The 17,164-nt window shown below is 42.0% G+C and overlaps 1 protein-coding gene across 1 annotated transcript in view; it reads right to left on the bottom strand.

Moving 5' to 3' along the window:
* Window positions 1–8,747: 8,747 nt before the first annotated feature.
* The window catches only part of LOC147323815 (corticotropin-releasing hormone receptor 1-like), a 97,630-nt gene continuing 89,213 nt past the window's right edge, over window positions 8,748–17,164 (bottom strand). Inside the window, exon 14 of the mRNA XM_086304429.1 lies at window positions 8,748–13,627. Coding sequence (XP_086160555.1) covers window positions 13,487–13,627 — 141 coding nt within the window. The 3' untranslated portion in view covers window positions 8,748–13,486. The remainder of the gene's footprint in view (window positions 13,628–17,164) is intronic.

Consider the following 17,164-nt stretch of genomic DNA (forward strand, 5'->3'; position numbering starts at 1 on the left):
GGCAGACATGCAGAGTTATCGATTGTCCTCCAGTTCTTTTGTTGTGAAAGGTTGAGACAGATTCCCACTTGTGCTTATTTGAAAGTGTAGGAATTGAATATGTGAGATTATAATAAGCAAAGGTATAAATCATAGTTTTGTTTCAGGAGAAATGAAAAAAATAACAAGAATAAAAGAATTTTGGGGTAAATTGTGGAACGATACATTTAAGGAGGCTTCAAGTTTCAAGTGTATCAACTGCCGTGGCTGCCTCTACAAAATGTCCCGTGTAGATGAGTTAGTGAAGCAAACTGATCAGCTGCCTTATCGTGTCTTGTGATACAACATACACCCTCTTTATTGCACAAGAGTGCAACCGTCTCTATCCTTGCATCTGTCCACTGGCAGCCATTTCATTTTGTATCAATCCAGGCAGCTGTTTCAAGTTTGTGAGGGTTTTTATTTCAGCGTTCTCATACTTACCACTGTGTTCATGTGCTTAAGGAAAAATAATTTCCTTTCTTGTTACTGATTCTGAAGTACGATTTCACCACCTCATCTACCCAAGACAATTTGATACAACAACTTTAATCTCAGGGCAGCACGGTGGCACGGTGGTTAGCACTGTTGCTGCACAGCAAGAAGGTCCTGAGTTCAATTCCACCATCAGGCCGGGGTCTTTCTGTGTGGAGTTTACATGTTCTCCCCGTGTTTGCGTGGGTTCTCTCCAGGTACTCCGGCTTCCTCCCACCGTCCAAAGACATGCAGTTTGTGGGGATAGGTTAATTGGATAATCCAAATTGCCACTAGGTGTGAATGTGAGTGTGAATGGTTGTCTGTCCTTGTGTGTTAGCCCTGCGACAGACTGGCGACCTGTCCAGGGTGTACCCCGCCTCTTGCCCTATGACAGCTGGGATTGGCTCCAGCACCCCCCGCGACCCTGAAAAGGATAAGCGGTAGCGAATGGATGGATGGAACTTTAATCTCCACATTTCAACTTGCCCTAATACTCCTTTGTAATTATCGGTTTACCTCTTTCTGCCTCTCAGAAAGACAAAGCTGAAACCGAAAGTCTCTGCTCTGATGTTCTGTCTATGTGCTTTCTGGTCCCAGCAGTTCGCTCCTCTCCTCCGTGAAGGACTGATTCACACAGTTTTCTGATGTTGAGCTCTGGGGAGCATTTGACGAGGGCTCTCATTTGAAGTGTTATTAACTGCTGATTTCTGTAACTGTGCTGAACTGTTGGTCCTCTTTTCCTGAAGCAGTCCTCGTGAGAATCACAGAGTTTGATGCCGTTTTGTACTTGAAGAAATTATCGCATTCAATTTTCTGGATGGACCTACCCTGAAGTCTTTCAGTAACGATGCACTGGTGCGTGTCTTTATTTTGCTGAGTGGCTCTTGCCATAACATTGATTACTTTAGAAGTAGAACAGGGCTCTTTGCTGACTAATGGTCTAATTAAGAAGTCAAGAAATCCTGCCAGCTAATTTTTGACAAGGCTCACTTGTTAGATGGAAATATTCCAGGTGATGGATGATCTTGTGAGCCTTAAGTCAAAGGCTCACAAAACCTCATCAAGTAAAACAGGGTAAACATTGGTTTGCTGAACACTTTTATGCTTCCAGATCCAAAGAGTTCTTCCAGGTATGATGTTTTAATTTTATTTAAAAACGGGAAAATCCACACACAAGTTTGCCCAAACTCATCTTGTTTTCTTTGCAGTCAAAATATGCAGCAGCTTTTACGTCCTTTTGAACCGGCTTAATGGATGTTTGCCTTTTTATGCTCCTCAGCTGGTTTGCCGTGCATGCTGTCTACCTGACCACAGTGCATGACCACCATTTTTTGGAATGAGGATTTGGCTTTTTGGACTTTTTCCTGTGTCTGTTTGGAGTCTTCCTACTATGAAAGCTTTAGGCTGTATTTTTAATTTAAAAAAAAGTTATATAATTTTAGTACAAATATGCACACTGTTGTATAGAGATTGAAAATGTGACCTCATTCAGGGCTAAAACCGCAAAGGATTCTGGGAACTCGTGGCAAGAGGTACTAGCGCACGCAGGCTTTCAATTGAAATCAGTTACACAGCAATAAAAAGAAACACAAAAAATGGCAAGAAGCTGTTGTATTATTAACTGCAATAGCCGGTCGCATGACAGCCACGGGAAGCCGACGGGTAAAGAGATCGGTTGTTATCGGATTACGTCGTTGAAGAGAAATTGTTCGAGCCATGTTTCCGAAGTAACAAAGAGCCGACGGATGGCCTGGATTGCAGCCATTCAAAGACCAAATATAACGTCTCAGAACACTCCAGCTCACAGGTTAGTCTGCTCCAAGCATTTACACAAAGGTCAGTCTGCTGTGGTAGTTAATGCGTCATTTTTCTTAACATAATTGGTGATACAATTACAAGCAAGTCTGGCGCTGAACAGAAATTGTCGCGCTATGCTCCTTTGTTTATTGTGCATAAATAGTGAATTGACCTGACACAATATTGCGTTTCGCTTCTGTTATTATGGTACATTGACAAAAACATATACTTTTATTCACAGGGTAAAACAGGTTTTTTGTATCACTAATTGTCCAGTGCGATTACAGCATACAGTATTATTGTCACTGCTACATTTCTGTGATGCGAACCAGAAATTATTTCCACTACTAATTAATTACCGTTGAGCTCAAAGGTCCTATTAATAAACGGTTAACGAATGTGTATTTATGAAGACGATTTGTGAGACTGGTAAACTTATGATACGTACGATGGTCTTTCGTTCTACACGGTGCATTTCAAGGTCCTGCACCCATCCGTCGGTAAACTGTACCTGGGCTTGTTGCAGTGACCGGAAGTTACTAAACTTCATGAGTGTATGCACTCACTCCACGAACCGTATAATTACAAATCTGAGCGTGGTGAAAGTTGGGCAGCACGCTAACGTCTTTTGTCCACTCTGTGTGCTCGTAAGGGTCTGACCCTTTCACTCCTTTGATTTTTCCCCCGTATCTTTTCTTTGCCTTTTCGTCGAGTCTGTCTTTGTACGGACCGGCATTGTTCTCCTTCGTTTTCTACATAACTTTTTTGGGGGGCAAAGAAAAACCAAGAATGTTTTGCGGTGCTGCAAATGCTTGCGTTTGATGCGGTACTTGGATTGTTTTGCCACGAGTTCCCGGCATGCAATGTGCGAAAGTCACGTGGTCTGTCAATCTCTATAGGGCTTTGGAGTTGACGTCACGCCGCAATGCATTGTGGGAGCGCAGCTCCATTTTCGGGGTCTACGAATCAAAACAAACACACTGTGTTGGAACGACGACGACAAGAAAGATGCTTAAAAGCAGCTCAAAAGAAAACGGACGGTATAGAGACCGATTGCGTCCAGAGGCGAAGCAGCGGTACTTGAAAAAAAATAGAGTGCATCGCAAATCTGGACCCATTTGAAATACGGCAGTGGAGTAAAGACCCAGACGACTTACCGCCACTGTCCTACCCCGATATCTTCACGTATCTTGTTTGTGGAGTAAGCGCTTACACAGCGAACCAGTTTCGTAATTACAAGTCACTGGAGGCGCACATCCAATTTACAAATGGCATACATATAACGTGCGGAGGGCGGTGAAAGAGGCGAAGCAGCGCTACGGGAGGAAACTAGAGTCACAACTCCAACAGAGTGACTCTAGGAGCCTGTGGTGGGGACTAAGGACAATAACGGACTATAAAGCACCAACAACCGGTATGATGAACGCGGCCGTGACTCTGGCAGACGAGCTGAACATTTTCTATGCTCGCTTCGAGGCTGCAGCTAAGGTCTCCAACAATGCTAGTGTTAGCGGCGCTAACGGCTGCAGACAGGAAGATACTGCCAGCACCGGAAACGTGCTCGTCATCTCCGAGCATGAAGTAAGGAGAGCCTTCAAAAGAGTGAACACCAGGAAAGCAGCAGGACCAGACGGCATCCCAGGTCGTATCCTAAGAGACTGCGCATACCAGCTAGCTCCTGTGTTCACTGAGATATTCAACATCTCTTTATCTCAGTCGGTGATCCCCACATGCTTCAAAGAGTCCATCATTGTTCCTGTCCCGAAGAAACCCCACCCTGCTTCTCTCAATGACTATCGCCCTGTAGCCCTCACCTCAGTAGTGATGAAGTGCTTTGAACGCCTGGTCAGAGACTTCATCATTTCTTCACTACCAGACACACTGGACCCACTACAGTTCGCTTACCGTCCAAATCGTTCCACAGACGATGCCATCTCTCATCTCCTCCACACATCACTCACTCACTTGGACACTAGAAGGGGGAATTATGTTAAAATGCTCTTCATAGACTACAGCTCTGCATTTAACACCATAATTCCCTCCACACTCACCACCAAGCTGGAGCATCTGGGACTCAGCTCATCTATGTGTCAGTGGATCTCCAACTTCCTAACTGGCAGACCACAGGCAGTAAGGATGGGCGGACATGTCTCAGCCTCCACCACTCTCAGCACTGGAGCCCCCCAGGGGTGTGTTCTGAGCCCCCTGCTGTACTCTTTGTACACATATGACTGTGTGGCCACTACCAGCTCCACCACCATCATCAAGTTTGCTGACGACACCGTCGTGGTGGGCCTGATCTCTGATAACAACGAGACGGCCTACCTGAAGGAGATTAGGAATCTGGAGAACTGGTGCCAGAGGAACAACCTCCTTCTAAACGTCAGTAAGACAAAGGAGCTGATAGTGGACTTCAGCACTAAGCAGGAGAGGAACTACCAGACCCCCGTCATCAACGAGTGCCCAGTGGAGAGAGTGGACAGCTTCAAATACCTCGGAGTTCACATCACGCAGGACCTGTCATGGTCCTGTCACATCAACACTGTGGTGAAAAAGGCCCGACAGCGTCTCTACCACCTCAGACGCTTGAGAGACTTCCAACTGCCCTCCAAGGTGCTCAGGAACTTTTACTCGTGCACCATAGAGAGCATCCTGGCGGGAAACATCTTAACCTGGTTCGGGAACAGCACCATGCAGGACAGACGAGCTCTACAGAGGGTTGTGCGGTCAGCTGAGTGCACCATCCGCTCCGAGCTCCCTGACCTGCACTCAATCTACAGCAGGCGGTGCCGGACCAAGGCCAGGAAGATCGTGAAGGACCTCAGCCATCCCAACAACAGACTGTTCTCTCTGCTGAGGTCAGGAAAGCGATTCCGCTCCCTGAAGACCAACACAGAGAGACTGAGGAGGAGCTTCTTCCCGCAGGCGATACGGTCTCTCAATCACACCACCACACAGTACTGACCCACACATATGGTTCTTACACACACACTGGACTTTCTGGACATTGTTTTTGCACACATTGTTTTTTTGCACAACACTGGTCACTATATTCTTCATTTCCGGTTAATACTTGTACAGCTGCTGTTATTGTGTATATATTTATCTATATTTAGATTTCTTCATACATTCTTATATAGTTCTATATTGTGTATTGTGTATTTTGTTGTACAGTTATTTTATTTTCAACTTTAATTTATATATTTTATCTTATTCCTTCCCAGTTAAATTTACCCTTCATTCTAATTTGTGTTGTACAGTTATTTCATTTTTAACCTTAATTTATATTTTATTCCTTCCTAGTTAAATTTACCCTTTTTAATTTTTCATATTTATTTCCTATCTTATTCATAGCCTTTTCCTTTTTTGTTTTCTTTAGGTCACGAGCAGTTGTCCAAGCATTTCACTACATATCGTACTGTGTATGACTGTGTACGTGACAAATAAAATTTGAATTTGAATTTGGCTGGGTGTAAGATTTGGCTATTTTCAAGCCGCCAAACTCTGAGTACGTCGTCAAAGTAAGTCAGCTGGAGTGCATCGAGTGAAATAGCCATTTTCCACCCCCCACCATAATTAATGTTACACATTTATCATTTAACTGCTAAAATATCGTTATCATATTATATGCCCATACTTGTAAAGTACATGCAAGTTAACACATTGATAATTGGGTAAATTATCAGAATCAGAATCAGAATCAGAATACTTTATTCATCCCGAGGGAAATTAGGGGTTACAGCAGGCAGCACGCTAATGGCGCATGCGCACTCACAAAGGAACCTTCTGACCAACTTTACACAAACATCACATTGGGCAGACATGTCAGAAGGTAGGCTGATAGGAAAAAAACAACGAAAATACACTACATGAGGTAAGAGGAGGAGAAAAAAAACTCCACTCAGACTGAGCTCCTAGTGGGAGAACAGTTTGATAAAAGAAAAAACACCTCAGCACAAAAGCACATGACTATCAATACACCATAGAAACACGAGACAAGCAACAGGGCGGGTAAAGGGTAAGAGAGAGCCGGCGTAGACAGCGCATCCGGTCCTGCAGCATCTGTGCTGGTCCAGTTGACTGCTATCATCCCCGGTAGGGCACAAGCATCGAAGGCGTTGGAAAGGGAGGGGGATGAGTGAGTGCTTATCAGTGTAAGTGTGTGTGTGTGCGTGTCCATAGTTTAGCTGAGACAGTGTCCTTCGGCCTATCAGGCTAAGTAAACAGTCCTCCAGCCAATCCAGGTGTCCTTCATGGGGCGGGAAGAATAGTTATCGCCAATTTGTGTCCTTCCTGTCTCATTTCATTTATTGTCTTTACATCAACCAATCAAGTCACTCCATTCGATGTTTGATCACAATTTCTATAACTTCCGAGACCACCAACGATAATATTATTCAGCTATAAAGTGTGATGTGAACATATTTAGAACTTACCGGAATGAAAATGTCTTGAGCACACCAACTGATATCTGGAGACGTAACAGAACTTGATATCAGCTCGTCTCACGGCTGCTATCCAGGCTCGGCGCCTTCGTTTGGTAATATCCGATACATGAGCTCCTTCATGTTGCTTCCAGGTTGGGAAAGCATAAAAAGACAATCGAAACTTATTCCCGTGCCGGTCGTAAGATCGAACATTGCAGCCGACCACACAGCAAGTACGAACCATGGCTATGCTTTCGCTCCTTACTTAGACCCCCAAAATGGCGGATCGGGCCAAAATCCTTTCCACGCCCACCCCCGTGACATCACGCTCCAAAGCCCTATAGAAATACCTAAAGAAAAACTCCAATAACCACTTGAGGCTGTCTCCATAAGCCTGCCAATCCCCATAGACTACCATGTTAGAATGTCAAACTTTACAGCACAAATAAACTCTCAGGCACCAAGTATCCTGCACACGCAGGATACTTGGTGCCATTGTGCACCAAGGATACCATTGTGCAGGATACCATTTGCAAAATGGACTTAACAGACTTGAAGTCAGAAAGCTGTTTTCTCAAAGACTTCCACTTGTATTGTTTGCTTCAAAAAACCAACATGAGAGGAAATAAGAATACTGGGTGGCTGTAGCTCAGGTGGCAGAGCAGGTCAGCCACTAATCAGAAGGTCGGTGGTTCGATCCCAGGCTGCCTCCTCGCTGCATGCCAAATATCCTTGGGCAAGATACTAACCCCGTGTTTGCCTACTGGTGGTGGTCAGAGGGCCCGGTGGCGCCAGTGTCCGGCAGCCTCGCCTCTGTCAGTGTGCCCCAGGGCAGCTGTGGCTACAATGTAGCTTGCCATCGCCAGTGTGTGAATGTGTGTGTGAATGGGTGAATGACTGAATGTAGTGTAAAGCGCTTTGGGGTCCTTAGGGACTAGAAAAGCGCTATACAAATGCAGGCCATTTACCATTTACTAAAACATGCAGACAAAAATAGTGTGAATAATAAACTGACTGTGTGGTGTCCCTAATTCTACCAACTGTCCAAAAGGTCTATTACTCCAATATAAGTGAGTTAAATTATATTATTTTTGTTGTAATGGTACTAGCTAGCAAGCACCGCTGTGTGTGTGATGTTCTTTCTTTAGCCTATATTGCTAACCTTACTAGCATTAGTTAATAATTTAGTACTCCACCCTCCAGAAGTAACAACCTGCTATTAAGCAAAATCCTAAAGTCAAGGTTTGAAAACAGGATTTCAGAAACCAATGTATGACGTCACAGTGGCCACGTCCATCTTTTGTATACAGTCTATAATGTACTCATGTCTCATATTTCACAGAATTTCATTTGTTTTCCAGTGTTTATGCCATAAACTGTAAATTTGTGCACATGTAAGAAAAAGGCCAAAACTTGTTTACTACAGCACTTTGATGCTTCTCCACATAAACAGTCATTATGTAATCATGACAAGAAGTAATGAGAATAGGAAATTGAATCATGCTGACTGTAGTTTTATCTGGAACTGCGAATATGAGTAACTCTCCCAAAGCTAGAAGCCCTGAGTGGAAGAGTGAATCCATGAGATGACAGAGTAATCGTCCCCCCAAAAGCCGCTCCGCAGGCAACGACTAACCTTCCTGTTCTCTTTAAGTGTTTGCATTCAATTAAGCAATAGTGCATCATGGTGAATACTGTTAAAGTCGACTTCTGTGGTCCTTTCTTTGTGTTTTAGTGCACACACAAAGACCCCTCCCTTCTCATACCCAGAAAATGGTGAATGTTCACTTGGGCAGAAGGATCTTATTTAAAAGCCAGATTTGGGCTGTGCTCCCCTTCGAGACTCACACACAAAGCTTAAGAGGATCACACGATACTCAGGATGTGTTTTCTTTCTTTGCTTTCGTCTCGGGGGACTGTGGAGACAAATGGCTGTGTGATCCGGAGTCTCCATCGCGGGTAATGGTGTCTTTTTTTTTTTTACAGGCTTGTTTTCAGAAAAACTGGTCTATAAATAAATCTCTTCAATTTTTCATTCAGTCAAATGCAACAGACAGTTTATTATCGCTTGACATTTTTTTTCAAGTATGAAAATAACAATATTGAAAATAAATAACAATAAATAATAATTTGAATGACATTGTGATTTTTCATTGACCACCGTATACGTACCACAAAACGATGAAGATTCTCTTTGCATGGTTTCTATATTTCTTATTCTTGCTGATGTAAAACTTTTATTTTGAAAATTCCTAGCACAATTGCATGACGACTACACGTTTCTTTCGTTTAATTTGAATTTTCTCCACCACAAAAGGCTGGAATCAAGCTGAAAGCAGCTGCTCTGTTACAAGTGATGATCAGCATCATGTAAAACTCAATTACTTAAAATAATTTGACTTTTTTTTTTATCACAACCAGAGCTCACACATCACTTACAAGGGGTAAAAAATTATAATAATAGGGTGACAAAAAGAAAAGGTTCATATACAATTTTCTCATAAAAATGCACAGGTGCTAGGCATACTGGTATCATAGGAATGTGGACTGTGAATTGCTGATCACATGGAAAATGTGCCCATATGATTTACAGTGTGTGGTTTGTGTTTTTGGTTTCTATTCGTGGATTTTAAAGCCCCCTCCCATCACACTCACCTCTGATATTTATATATTTACAGGTCATCAGTAAATACAGTTACTGCAAGTGTTCAAGTCAATCGAACGCCACAGAAAGGTGTGAATGAGTATAAACACCACCCTGAATGGAGGAACCCTTTGCTTGCTGGTCGAGTCGATCTATTAAGTCTCTTTGATCAGCTGAAGAGTTTTGTTCCACAAAGACCATCGGAGGCGGCGGTGGTCTGACTAAAACTTGTAAAACTTGATCATTTCATTTGCTTTCTATAAAGATTATTCCTTTTTTTAAAACTAAATTCTGACTGATAATTTTAACTTGGTTTGCTTTCAAATGGGTGACACTTTGAGCATAGCACTTTGGACATGTAAAAGCTGCTTTACAACCCACCTTCTCTCCCAGCTTTCTTGTTATTTTCGACTCAGTTGAAATCATATCTGTGGTCATTTATACCTGTTGCTGCCACTGCCGAGCACAACACTGCGTACTTCCTGTCCCAAGCCCAGATAAATGTGAAGGGTTGCGTCAGAAAGGGCAGTCAAATCAAACACGTGACTCATAATGAGTCAGGGTCCGGGGTGGATAAATGACCACCCCTGATGCGGTGGAAACTGTACTTATCATTAGAAGAATCCAGCATGAAAAGGATTAGAAATAAGTACATCAGATTGAGGTGTTTGGATGGGAACTTAGTGAGGCAATGCCGAGACAGTCCAGACAGGGCAGCTGCCAGGCAGGACGAACAGCACAGACTGCAGTGAAGATTCATGGGTGTTGTGAGGGGGGTCATGTGACAGAGGTGGATGCTACAGAAAGAGTGAAATGGAAGCAGATGATCCACTAAAGAAGAAGAAGCTTGTACATTTGATTATCTTGTAGTTCTTATCTGCATTTGTAGTATAGGCTTGTTTAATATTGTATTTATTTAAAGTGCTTGTAGCTAAATCCAGTATAAGGCATCTTTTCTCATATGAGTTCAATCCTTTTGTGCCTGGTCCCTGACAAGTAAAAAATATAACAACTAACTAACTTACAAGCAATAAAGGAACTGCTGAACACGTGGTCCACTCATTCTCACTGCACAGTTTTTATACTTTGTGAAAGTCTCTGCACTAAAAGGACCACTAATGCAGAATCTTTCCATGACATGACTGGTTGCAAAGTGGCTTGCAGATTCACAGCAACTACATGCAGGCTGAAAGAGTGAAACTGTGGGCTCTGAGAGGTTTAACCAACAGGATGTGTAAAAGAAAACCATGCGGGATGCCGCAGAGACTTTAATCACTTCGTGACCTGAACTAACACGACGCTTAATTTGATTTAAAGTGCCACAAAATTAAATGTATTGTGTGTCCAAGTAATGTGAAACATGCTGTCACTCACACTGGTCCTGTGGTTACATCTCTAAAAATCTCTTTTTGAGGAACTTTCAGGTCATAGTTTTGGGTTTTAAATATTCTGATTCTTTTGGTTTTTCTGTTTCTTTTGTTTCTTTCAGATGTAAACAAACAGAGTTGGTGAACACAGTGAAGCATTTAGTAGCTGCTTCTCTTATGCTTAGACTTATGTTTTTCTAGAGGTAAGTGCCAGAGAGAAAATATAAATAGTTTCACAGGTATTATACTAATTATTTCTAAATTAAATAATTAAACATTTGATCTTTTGAAAGTGGGTTAATTTAAAAAAAAGTCTTTCTTATATCTAGAATTGAATGTATGTTGCCACATTAACTTTCTAATGTTAATATTGTTTTTCTGCCCACAAAGGTTTATTCTTTCTAGGTAAATTTAGTTTGGATAAGATGATGAGAATATGTGAGATACATGCATGGTTACTGTGTGCGTGTGTGTGTATAGAAAACAAAATATGCCATGTGTGCACTTTCCGAGTACACATGTATCCAAACTGGTCTGGCTTCAAAATGGTCCAGAACCAGTGTGCCAGGAGTAAAATCACAGCCAAAGAGACACCCAAGAGTCCCAATGAGTCTGAAGCTGAACCAGATCTACATCTTAGCCAAATTCAGGTCATCACACGTGATTCAGAGATGGTCTGAATGCAGCCAACCTCTCAGGCCAAAGTAGGTCAAATCGGCACAAAAAACCCTCTACCAATTATTACTGAGGCAGATCTGCAGGCGCAGAGACGGGCACCATAAATGATCAGTAAGATAAATTAGAAGAAAGGCTACACGTCTCTGTAGCTGAATAGAAACCATTGTTACAGGTTACAATAAAAGAAAATTCCAACTAAATGTTGTGTCAGCATTTGATAACCACACACAGTCATAGCAGACAATCACCTTGAGATGTTTGAGTGATGATTCTTATTCAATTTTCCTCTGTTTGGGGTCAGATTGAAATGGTCTGTAGGGACGTTCTGACCATATTTTGCCCCAATGTGAGCTAAAGCCAGGAAGTGATTAGCCTTACTTGGCACAGCAGCTGTAGTCAAAGGGGCAAAGGCTAGCTATATATAGAAATATGCACTTATGAAGCTGAATGGAATTCGCTTATCCAGCAGATTTTTATCACATGCCATTTCAGTCCAGGGTTTTATTATAGGGGGAGCTGAAGACTGGACAGCTAACCCTGCAATTACTTCAGTTAGATTAAATCCTACATATATAGCGCCAATTCACAGAAACAGTCGTCTCAAGGTTCTTTTCACTGAGTGTGAAGTGCTCTATTGGGATAATGCGGTGCTCAGAGGACTTTAAGATATGATGGGGCCTGATCATCCAGGACTTTGTATGTGAGGAGGAGGTTTTTAAATTCAATTAGTGGACATACCTCCATCATCTCAACCACAGCCACCCTACGCCGCCCTAATTATCGTGTATCGACCCGCCTGTTTAATCTGTACATCAATAGAAACATACACATCATAGCTTGTGCTTTAAGCGAGAGTTAAGCCATGTAATTATTCTGCAGTAAAAGGCTATTTCCTCCACTTTCACTCTTTGTGCTCGACTAAGAAGTCACCTGAGCTCAGAAAGGAGATGAATGATGTGAGACTAACTGACAGTAACCTTAAACCTCAGGTAGCTGAGCTACTATAGCCACTAAAGTAACTGAGTAGGGTCATTTATGACCCCATTAGATTCTATACTGGAATAAATTGTTTTAAAGGCTAGATTATATCTTTATAACATCATACTATGTTTCCTTTCTCTATGACCAATATTCTAAAGTGTTAAGAGGTAAGAAATTATGGGAGTTAACCTGAATTTTTTCCATCAGCTGAGCTGTTTTCATTGCATTATTGGGCTTCTGCAGCACTAAATCACGCTGTTCTTAGTCTGTTACTGTCACAATGCAGCGATAAAAGGTGGAAAATGTAAATAGAAGACAAACACTGCCATCCCAATGGGCCACTTCTTACAGAAAACAATTAAAGTTGTCACAGAAATATACACGTAGGGTCATAAATGTCCCCAGAGGGTCACTTGGAGGTTACTCAAAGCTGTAAAAGCTGTAAATGTGTCTGTTTTTTCTGGAACAAAACTCTTCAGGTAGGAATTATGGAATGTGTTTAACCTTCCTGGAAAGTCGATGAAAGCAGCACGAGCGCACCGAGCTGAGAACAGAGGAAGAAAGCACAACATCAAATAAATAAACACCAGAAGCAGACAGCTGCTTGAGAGAAAAATAAAAACTTAAAATAAAATCTCAGGATAAGTAACGACTTAGTCACTGGCCCCTGCTAGCACATGACTCCGCTGAGATGGAATCCAGCTCGGTGCAGTCCAGGAGCATAAATCCTCAATCGTGATGGCGATGTTAGCAAAAACAAAGTGCCAGCGGGGAAACGACAGACAATTAAACAAGTGCTGTACATTCAAACTCCAGTACACACTCATCAGCTTGGTCACGTGCATCTTTTTGATCCACTAACCTCCCATTTTCACAAACATTGCAATGTCCTCTCCCGCCTGTACCCATCCATTTTCTCCTGAAAGTCTGTGTAATGTCCCTCCTGAGGTTTAGGAGACTGATGCAGCCTCTCTCTAGATCTCTAGCCGCAGAAAGTGTTTTAGTGTTACTCCAGTGATGTGGCAGAAAAGGATGACAACGACAGCTGGAGGTTTCTCCCAAAGCGCGAGCATGTAGGACAAAGCTGGTTTCCTCTTTCATAGCGACGTGGACTGCTTGATGCTGTGAAAGCTGACCCGTGAAGGTGAAGTGGGGATGGACATGGCCTGGGTCATCCTGGCTCGGATCGAGTGCTGCTCCTGCCATCGGTGGAAGCGCTTCCTCACGGCTGAGCGCACCTGTCAACAACAACACCGACAACAATAAGCTCGAGGAATTAAAGAAAACAAAGAATGATTATCTGTCAGCCGACTGGTCGTTCAGCTGAGCCGATTTAATTCTTTTACGCTCACGCTGTTTACTGAGACGCTGCCTCGTGGGTCGCTCCACCTGACTGCTGCAGAATCAGCTGACTTTATTTTTATTTACCTTCATACTGTGATAGGCTATTTTTCTACCTTTTAATTCACCCTTAACTTTTTTCACAGACTTGACAGAAAGACCGACGTTCAGGAAGTGAAATGAGTCAAACTGCAGTGATTTGTAGTTTCAGGATTCAGTGTTATGCAATGGGACTGCAGCATTTTAACAAGGTAACCGACCTCTTTGGGAGGAGTCTAAATACATGCACACACAGTACTGTGCAAAAGTCTTCAGCTACCCCCTGTTTCTTTATTGTTTCTTTATATTTTGTTTGCTGTTTTGTTTTTCTTTTTCACTCATTTCCAGTCTATGTACCTGACCTTTTTCACAGGAATGTCTTTATGTTTGTTAAGCCACTTAAATTTGATATAAATTATTTAAGGATAAAAAGCACCACTGTTGTGTCTGCACATAACAGACAACTTAGCATAGAACCAATTTAAAATTGTCAAGAGAAAGAAGTGGAGGAGAAAAGAAAAAGAAGACGTGACCTAAGAAAAAAACAAGAGACTATCCACAGCAGACGAACAGTATCTAAGTCAGATCCTTAAGAAATATGAAAAAGACCTGATAAGATCTGGACTGAAAATCAGTGGTGACAGAAATTATTGAGGGAGATTTTTGGCTAAAATCACAGCCAGTAAATACAGACGAGATCAGGAGAGAGCTGCAACAACAGAGGTACGGCTGAGTGTCTACAGCCATCTGTAAAACACAGTGGAGACTTTATCATGGTTTGGGGCTGTATTCCAGCCAGTGGTGTTGGAGATCTTCTCAAAATTGATGAAATTCTGAATGCAGAAAAATAAAATCAGATTTTGATACATCATACAACACAACATGGAAAGTTTCTGATTGGCAGCAGCTTCATTCTCCAGAAAACAACGATCACAAACATGCTGTCAACCCTTTAAAGACTAAACAATGTAATAATTGCAAAATTACAAAAAAAAGAACTAATAATTTGCATATCTGAATTTACATTTGTGTATTATTTGCAACATCAGACATTTTTTTTTTGCATTTTTTGCTTAAAAATGTATCATGCAATTTATTATTTTTTTGGGGGAAAAAAATAACTCAATAACTCAACAACTCAATCATATGTAGTGCACTTGGCTCTAAGAAACCAGAGCATACCTGGATGAAAAAGCCCAGAGCCCAGACCTCAACATTATTAAAGCAGCGAACAGCAAACATCCAAAGAAGAGCTCAGCATGACCTTCAGACGTCCTTGAGAACCATTTCTGAAGACTACTTAAAGAAATTAGCTGACTTAGGGCGAGAGGCAGGGTACACCCTGCACAGTCTCTCGCAGGGCTAGAATAATAAAACTGTTTTTTGCCTAATATAGGCATCTATAGGCATGTGTTTCCATGTATGTTTATATATGTGTCATTGCTACACATATTTCACATTTTCCCAAAATATTAAAAAAACTGTTTGACAGTACTGTGCATATACATATAGCAGTCTCTGCACTGTACAGTCACATTTATGGCCCTCAGCTCATATGTTTCATATACTATACGGTGACAACTGGCTATAAATTATTTTAACGATGATTAAAACGGGACCATCAATCAATCAATCCAAAAATCAATCGCCCCATGTGTCCCATTTCTGTCCACCTCCACAATCACAATTCTTATCTTTCGCTAATCTAAAATGTGAACCACAGAGCATTACTTTAACACACAACTTTAGACTTTACAGGGCAGACTGTCAGATAACTGACCACCATTGTGTTTCACTTGGGTCATGTGGCCCAAAGTAGGATCATTTAATCCTCTACAGATGTTTTTGCTCCAAATGTTTTCCATTTCTCCTGTATGTGACTGTGGGTATCCTTTGTTCATCTCTTTCATTTTTCCCCCTGCTTTTCCCTGCTACCCTCAGCCTGTAACAAAACACTAAATCAATACCCTGTGTAGGCTGCACATGCTGGTTAAGCTCCTCATTGCAGCTACAACACTGTTCATGATGAGACAGTCGTTCATCATTCAGTCGGCTATCACAGTGTGGGACGGTACCAAAGGGCAAGCAGTCAGCTGATATTACATCTACAAGCGAGTCAAGGAATAACTCGTTAGGTAATGATTGTTCTGTCAAATGACGCCGGGCTCTGAAGCTAAATCAGGTTATGATCCTGCAGGTTTACCTTTATGCCTAGTTTGTGGCTCAGGTGGCACGGCTATGGTCTCTTCAGCAATAAAGGTATTGATTGAGACTTTGGAGAGCATAATAGAACAGTCCATCTAAACACTGTGACGTACCAAATCATTAGCCATTTCTCAGGTGGCTTCCTGCTGTGAAGGATGAAATTCTACATGAACACAAATTTTATGAGATTTTCTAAATTTCTTTGCTATTTTGGAAGCAGGAGTAGGCTTTTTAAACTACAAACTCCGGGCTGAAAAAATAAAGCCAAAACTGCAGTTCCTCTAGCGGCCACTTGAGGCTGTCTTCAAATGAATCAGTCCCCATAGATGATTACAGTCTCATACAAAAATACACTTTGGCCTCTTTGGATAGTTTCTTCCTTAATTAAAACAACTTTAGCGCTTAAAGTGGGCATAGCCACCATTACATCACCCATTGGTTTTGAATGCTGACACTGGCATTATTATTTTTTCCAAGTGACCTTATTTACATGAAAAGGTGGCACGTGATGTATTTGCTGAATTTAGGGTGTTTTGGGAGTTCTCTTTCAAACTGCAGTCTCTTGGTTTTCAGAGAACCGCAGTTACGCTAGTAACCAAACATTCGGCGGAAACACACCACAGCAAACTTAATTAGCATTCATAAGCCATATGTGTGTTCATCAAAGGTCCATAGGCTGTCATGTGTCTAATCTGCATCACTGAACTCGACCTCTCCATCGGGTTTGTGCTTTTGTTGCCTTGTGGAGCCTAAAAGCAAGAAATGATCCGGCTTGATGTGTGATAAATATAGCCCAAGAAGTCTGGGCTTCAGTTTTGGTGAGTGAAACTGAAATATTTAGTCTGTGTGTCAGTGTCACATCCATACAGTTTCAGGATGCAAATATGGTCACTTCTGTCTCCAAAACCCCCCAAAGTGCTAACACTGAGGCTTCATAATGTGGAGTCTAAACTAAACTAATGGGTGTGGACTTCCCGTCATTTTGGGGCACCAGTCACATTGTGATGATGGTCTTTGCTGTGAAAGCTATCAGTCAAATCTGATAAAAATTACACCCACACTGTCATGGCCTGGGTCTAGGGACCCAGGGCTCATGTATTTTAGTGTATGTTTATGTTTATATTTTCCATGTGGTGTTTTGGTTTTCTCTCCATGTTTTTCCGTGTGAGCTTCCAGAGGTTTTGGTGTGC

The sequence above is a fragment of the Aulonocara sp. 'chitande type north' Nkhata Bay genome, linkage group LG8, assembly GCF_057382095.1.
Source record: "Aulonocara sp. 'chitande type north' Nkhata Bay isolate Kocher_YH1m ecotype deep benthic linkage group LG8, A_spYH_male_GT1.1, whole genome shotgun sequence".
Taxonomy (NCBI): Eukaryota; Metazoa; Chordata; class Actinopteri; order Cichliformes; family Cichlidae; genus Aulonocara; species Aulonocara sp. 'chitande type north' Nkhata Bay.